The sequence below is a fragment of the Lotus japonicus genome, chromosome 3 (assembly GCF_012489685.1).
Source record: "Lotus japonicus ecotype B-129 chromosome 3, LjGifu_v1.2".
NCBI classification, from domain to species: domain Eukaryota; kingdom Viridiplantae; phylum Streptophyta; class Magnoliopsida; order Fabales; family Fabaceae; genus Lotus; species Lotus japonicus.
Genome location: NC_080043.1, coordinates 27,091,560 through 27,098,596, shown reverse-complemented (window position 1 = coordinate 27,098,596; position 7,037 = coordinate 27,091,560). Strand labels below are relative to the sequence as shown.

At 37.8% G+C, this 7,037-nt stretch overlaps 1 protein-coding gene across 1 annotated transcript; it reads left to right on the top strand.

Moving 5' to 3' along the window:
- The first annotated feature begins 1,726 nt into the window (after nucleotides 1-1,726).
- LOC130743862 (uncharacterized) lies at nucleotides 1,727-2,083 on the top strand. The gene has a single exon (XM_057596084.1). The coding sequence runs from the start codon at nucleotides 1,727-1,729 to the stop codon at nucleotides 2,081-2,083; it is 357 nt and encodes a 118-aa protein (XP_057452067.1).
- The last annotated feature ends 4,954 nt before the right edge of the window (nucleotides 2,084-7,037 follow it).

The following is a 7,037-nucleotide window of genomic DNA, read 5'->3' as shown; positions in this document are numbered from 1 at the left end:
ATACAGTTCCAGCTGTGTCACTACAACAATTTAATTGTGTAGTATCATGTCCCATGAAAAATTATTAGAGCGAATGTTCAATTTTGCTCCTAAAAGAGGTAAGCGTCACATACGTTATTACTTAGAAGAAGATATATCCTCGCACTCTCTAACCGTGTCAAATGACGGTCTAACTTGACAAACATTTTATCTACCTTGAGGACTAACTTAACCGGCATTTGTCACAATCAGGGACCACCATAAGTATTTCTTTCCTCTATAAACTAACTTGTCTGACATTTACACTTTCAGAGACGAAATTGAACATTTTTTCTAGTGGAAATAATAATATAAACTAATTAATATGATGACTTACTTTGAAAAGTCAATAAGTCAATTCAATCAATGGTTATGATTAGAGATGACAATGGGTAGGGTTTGAGTAAGGTACTATAGTACCCATCCCCATACCCGCATTTTCAAAAGATACCCGTACTTGTCCCCATACCCGCGTGGGTAGCAATTTGGTCCATATACCCTCCGGGTACCTATATGCCCGTACAGATACTCATTGCCTGCAATTTAGTTAACGAAAATACAATTTTCATTCTCCAAAAGAAAATAATACAGCTACTATTATAAAATTTAAAGCATTAATCAAAAAAAAACAAAAGACTCTCCAAATATTTAATAAGTAAAATCATTCATTTTAAAAAAATAGTAAGTTAGAAAGTTATAATTTTAGTTAAGTTTGTTCATATATATACTTCCAAGTGTATATATATAATAAAAATAATTAATAAAGTGTATGCGGGTTGGGTACTATAGTACCCATACCCATCTAGCGAGTTTTTACCCTACCCATTATGGGTACTTTTAGCTAGTGACGGATACAAGTTGACAAGCATGAGGGCAAGTGCCCTCACTTGAATATAGAAAATTGCATTAGAAAAAAATTTGAGTAGTAAAAATGTGTGGTTTTTGATGATTTCTTTGATAAAAATTGCCCTCACTTATGTCCCACATTGCTAAATGCCCTCACTTGTGTCTCACATTGCTAAATGTCCTCACTTGAGTAGTAAAAGTATGTGGTTTTTAGTGGCCCCTTTTGTAAAAAATGTCTTCACTTGTGTCTCATTTGGTAAAAAAAATGTCATCACTTCAAATAATATATGTTAGTTTTTTTATTACGAATTTATATGTATATATTAATATTGCCCTCACTACATAAAATTTCTGAATCCGTCACTAATTTTAGCGATGCCTAATGGGTCCGAGACCCTGAGACCAATGGTCATCCTAGTTATGATAACTTACATTATTTCTTAAAAATGAATCTCTTATTTTAGAAGAGCCGAACCCGTGAATTTTAGTTTTTTTTTTTTTTCACTTGGCCAGAAAAATAAATAAATGCAAGAAAAGGAAAGGATGCGTGTTGTTGATAGGGTTAGATCTTTAGATGCCATGGTGGGTAACTAAAATTGAAAAGTAAAATTAAAAAATTGGCTCGGAGGCAAAACCAAAGACAAAAAGAGCGTTAAAAAACAAAAATCCCGCCTCCATTACATATCGCGTGTTTTGAAACCCTCACAACCTCCCCCCCAAATCCAACCCCCACTCCCCTCTTTCCCGCCTCTCTCACAACATTTCACTTAAAATCCCTAATCCCCCCCTCCATTCATTCATTCACCATTTCCCACCTCAAACCCTCTCTCTCTCTCTCTCTCTCTCTCTCTCTCTCATGACGATGAAGCACCCACGAACCAGACCCACCCTCCCTTCCCCCAATTTCCACAAGTATCTCAAACCCGGCGCCCTCGCTCGCATCCGCGATTCCCGCATCAGATCTAACCGTCACGACTCCATCCCTCACTTCCCTCCTCCTCCTCCGTCCTCCTCCTCCCCCGCCGCTGCCGCCGCCGACCACCACAACCCACCGCCTACTCCCCCACATACCTTCCCTTTCTTCGTCTCCACCATGTGCGGCCCCCGATTCCCCCAGCGGAAGAAGCTATGCGCTCCCAAGTCTGTTCTCTTCCTTCCCTTGCCTGATTCCACCGATCTGATCATCGACTCGTTCTCCGCAGATATCCTCGCCAACTGAGGACTGCTCGCTGCTGTTTCGAGCCGCCGGAGCGGTTTAGATTTGTAGATTTAGCATCTGGTTTTTTCTTTTTCCTGTTGAATTATGTAGACAAAAATGAAATTACTCCGATAGTGTTCAAGTTAATAAAGTACAATTCAATTTCCATTTTCATGATTTTGATTTTACGGTTTTAATTATTGCTGCGTTCCTAATTTGTCTGTGATTATAGTTCGATCTGAATGCTATTAAGATCCTCGATTTATGTTGATATCTCCAATTTGGGTATCTCTTTGCAATCTGGATCCTCTATGGATGCAACAGTGAATGAATCTGCAGTGGTCTAAGATTTCTGATTGACTTGTGTGTTTGATTATTTGGGACTTAGGGTGCAGTTGTAGGCCTTTTGAGATTCGATTTGTTGTTATTGTGATTTGTGCATTTGTTACTGTGATAAATTAGGGCTGAATTTATTATTGTTGTGTTTCAACTGTAACTGTTTGGGTTACTTATATTTGTTGTTTTGTAATGCTTCCTTCTGCTTGCGATGCTTTCTAGAAAATTATTGTTTAACATATACTTGTTTTGTTCTCTTTGGGTGTTCTTAATTAGATATTTTCTATTTCTAAGAGTGATGTTGTCATCAGGGCAATTGTTTTTCTGCAAAGTGTTAAGTTACTGAAGAATTTGAGTGTTCTTGGAGATTTCTAATAAGGTAAATAGTTGAAAACTTCTGTGATTGATTATTTGGTTTATTTGGGACTTGCAGGTTTGCCCTTATGAGATTGGATTTGTTGCTTTCATGGTATGTGCATGTGTTCTAAATTGTGATGAATTAGTGCTGAATTTATTATAGGTCTGTTTCATTTGGTAACTGTTGTGTTAATTTATTGTGCTGCATTTGTGATGTTACTGATTTACTTATACTTGTGTCTCTATTGCTTAATTCTGCTTGCAAGAAAGTTATTGCTTGCATACAGTTTGTCCTATGTTCTAACATGTACTTGTTTTATTGTTCTATATGGGGTGTTTTTTATTAGATATTTTCTAAGCGTTATCTTGTTGCCAGGCATATGCATTTATTTTTTTGAAAGGTGTCAAGTTATTGAAGAACTTCAGTGTTCCTGGAGATTTCTTATAAGGTAAATAGTTGAATGCATTTGCTTGATATGCCTCTTTCTGATTGTGGACATTTTGCCAAGATAATTGAGGATGAACTGTGTAGCATTGCAGTCTTAGTTGCAGATGCTAATCAAGTAGTTGCTGTGTCTCATTCTCATAGTTTTGCAGTTGCTCATGAGGTGAGTGACTATGATGTTTATTTGTATTGTAGAGCTTTTAGTTAAATGTGGATAGCTCAAGGGAGGAAGCAATTGGTTATAGCAGGACAAGGCATCCTAGAACATGGTTTATAGTTTGGAATAGATGAGTCATGAGTGGCTTGACATTTCTAATTTACTTTTCCTGCCATTGTAAAGATGATGTGTGAACAGGTTAAACCGTCTTCCATTGCTTTTGATTGTATGACTGCAGTATGATACTGTGTTCTGTTGAATTTTGGCACTTCAAATGTGACCCTCTGTCATAATTTCTTGTTGGCACTTAAAATAGTATATTTGATTTGTTTTCTAGACAGTAAATGCCATTCAAGACCAGTTAATTTGTTGTCAATTATTTAATGATAGACATGTTCACATTTACATTTATCAATTTTCTTGGAGATTTAAGCATGATAAAATTTTGTTCTATCACCTGTTTACATTCTTTTGGATTGTGATTGTTAGTGATGATTTTACATTGCTTTTGATTGTATGGTTGCAGTATGATACTGTGTTTTGTTGAGTTTTTGCAGTTCAAATGTGGCCCTCTGTCCATAATTGCTTGTTGGAACTTAAATTAGTATTTGATTTGTTTTCTAGACAGTAAATGCTATTGAAGACCAATTAATTTGCTGTCAATTTTTTAATGATAGACATGTTTACATTTACATATTTCAATTTTCCTGAAGATTTAACCATGATGAATTTTTGTTCTATCACCTGTTTACATTATTTTGGATTGTGTGTTAGTGATGATTTAACAGTCTGGTAATGAGATTCCAATCCATTCTCAAATCCCAAAATTTGGCTGATGAAATATGAATCTCTATGATATCATTTTCACCAATAAACTATAAAGTGCTTGTTTCAGCATCTTATTAAAGGGTATTAGGCTAGTATAGTTCTTAATAATGTAATAAATGGCGATTTGAAGTTGCAAGGTTAATGACATGTAATGTAACATAATGTTGTATAAGTCATGGGTTTGGATTTTTGAAAGTGGGGGTGCATATGAAGTGAACTTTATTCAGGCTTATATTTAATGTATATAAACGATGAATGAAGAACTATTTAGCTCCACAAGAGTTGCATTAGTTGGGGCACCATCCCCTCATCCTAATTTTTTTATATCAAAAAAAGAAAATAAAAGAGGAGTTACAACAGTTATAATTAATTCTGGTTGTGTCAATTGTTTAGGATTCATTGGTACTTTGACATTTCTTTAGTTAAATTTTTATTCACCAGCTCTATGTTCATGACTACAACGTCTTATAGGTTCCCATTAATATCTGGCCTGATTCGAAATTGCCATACATGAGGATTTTTTTGTGCAATTGGGTGGGTTGGGTTAGATAATGGGTTTCCACGGGTGACAAAAACTCAATTCTTTGTGGTTGGGCTTGGATTGGCAAAAAAAAAACTCGTCAAAATCGGTCCGACCGATACACCTAGGTAGAACAAAAAAAAGACAATAGTAGGGTGCGACCTAACCCATATGAGGGAAAACCCTAAAAGAGCCATCTAGCAGTTTTCCCTTCTGATAGTGTTTCACACTTGCGCCATACAAGAGAAAGGGAGGGTCTCAAAGACTTAAATCCTAGTATGAGGCTCTAGCCTTTTCCTTTCCTAGCCGCACCGAGCCCTACCTCCTTCTCTCTCTCTTATCCCCTTTGACAACCACCGCCACCAAGACCAAGCCTTCCCTTTCTCTCAACAACCCTCATCAAGAAGACATTTGTCTTCTTCTCTCCTCCTTCTCCCACTATTTCATTCCATCTTCTTTGTCTGCTGAAGAAGACGAACCTTTGCTGCATCTGCATGACATCCAAGTTTATCCTTCGTACATCCGCTGCATGCTTCACAATTTGAAGACCCTTCGGTGTATGTACTTTCGCCGTCCTCGCCTTTGATCACGCCTTTGGTTAAAATCGAAACGAACGTGGTCTTGGTTATGTGTTGTTTTCCAACTCGTAAAAACCAAAACTCTTAGTCCAAACTAGTCTAGTGGACAACCCTATCCATGCATATTGTTCTGCGTCCGTTTAAACTTTAGATCAAAGTCATCAATCAGGTTTTAATATACAATGAAGGTTCTAGCATGTTTGAGTAAACCTTTTTTTTTTCTTCTTCTTGAAATCAATTCTATCACATTACTCACTAAAGCTTCTCTCTAGTTATTATAAAAATATGCACATGATACCAAATGCTAGGTGTTGAATAAACCTTTTTTTCTTTCTTGAAATCAATTTTCATGGTTGTCTCTCCTTTGTAGAAGTAAGGTCTTGAGGTTGACTCCTAGCCTACACCTTTTTATGTGGCCGTGTGAATTCAATGTTGATCGAGCCAACTAAATTGGCTGCGCTTACGGTGAGTTATATTCCAAACTGTACCACGGTGGGACAATTTCATTTTTTATTGATAAGACTAAATTATCCTCCATTTTTAAGTTTTTTTCCATCTTTCTCCCTTCCTCCATCATCAACTTTTACCTCCCACCGGGATTCACCCTCCCTCACTCCGGCGACTCCTTCCTCCTCCACAACGTGGTGGTCCCCGGCGCAGCCAATAAGGAACCTTCCTCTGTCCCCAACGACTGGTTCATCGCCAGAAAAAAAACAAGTCTTCATCAACAGCGGCATCCTTCAAGAAAAGAAAGGGGATGGGTGACGGTGGCGATGCGGGCTTAACAATGGCAGTGGCGGCACAACGCTTCGGAGAGGGAGGAAGAGCCGAAGAGCGACATCGGCCTTGGATCGGGAAAAGAAGGTGCTTCCAGTAGCCGATTCACATGGGCGGAGGTTGTAGGTGCGATCCAAATCTGGAAAAGGGAGATGGAGCGTTAAAAGCACGATGGAGCTATCCAGATCTGGAAGTGTGTTGAGTGGTGACGGCGGCGCAACAGTAGGCAAAGGAGGTGGGAAAGGAGGTGGTAAAAACCTATCTTCTTCCTCCGTCGTAAGTCTCTATCTGCAATTTGCTTTCACTTCTCTTGATTCATGGGAGGTGGCCGACGGCGATTTCAGAGGGGAGAGAGCCATGGGAGGGAGAGAGAAAAAGCCTCTGTTAGGTTAGAAGAGAGAAGGATAATATTGGAATTGCAAGTTTAAAATTAACTAAATCTTTTTTTTTGAAAAAAAAGTTAATTAAATCTAAACGGTTCATTTTTTTATTGATATATCCAAAGGCTAATATTAAAGTGGAGCACCATGGGCCAGTTTCAAAATTGTCCCACGGTAGGTAAAACCAACTAAACTTGATGAGTGAACTACAGACTCTTAAACAAAATAACAAACAAACAACTTCAACTGCTATATTTCCAATGAACCATAAGCCTTAATCCCAAATGTGTGTTTCACCGTTCATGCTACATTTATAAACCAAAAAGTAAAAGCCCAATTATTCTAATTCGTATTCTTTCATTTTCCCGCGCTTTCAACTCGATCACTAGCATATACTTATCCACTTAATCCGTAGTTGGGCTGTATGGCAAAGTGATAAGTACCTGTCCAAAAATTTGGGCCCATTTTTAATTAATAACTGAAGGCAACGGTTTGTAAAGTTGAAATTTTGTTGACAAAAAAAAACACCCTTCGTGAGTGGTTATTGCTACATTGGGTACAGTTTAAGTTTCGAAGATAACTTCATTGCTGTCTGTC

What these genes read in the sequence shown, in the direction of transcription:
- LOC130743862 (XM_057596084.1), top strand. Translation starts at nt 1,727, where the DNA reads ATGAAGCACCCACGAACCAGACCCACCCTCCCTTCCCCCAATTTCCAC.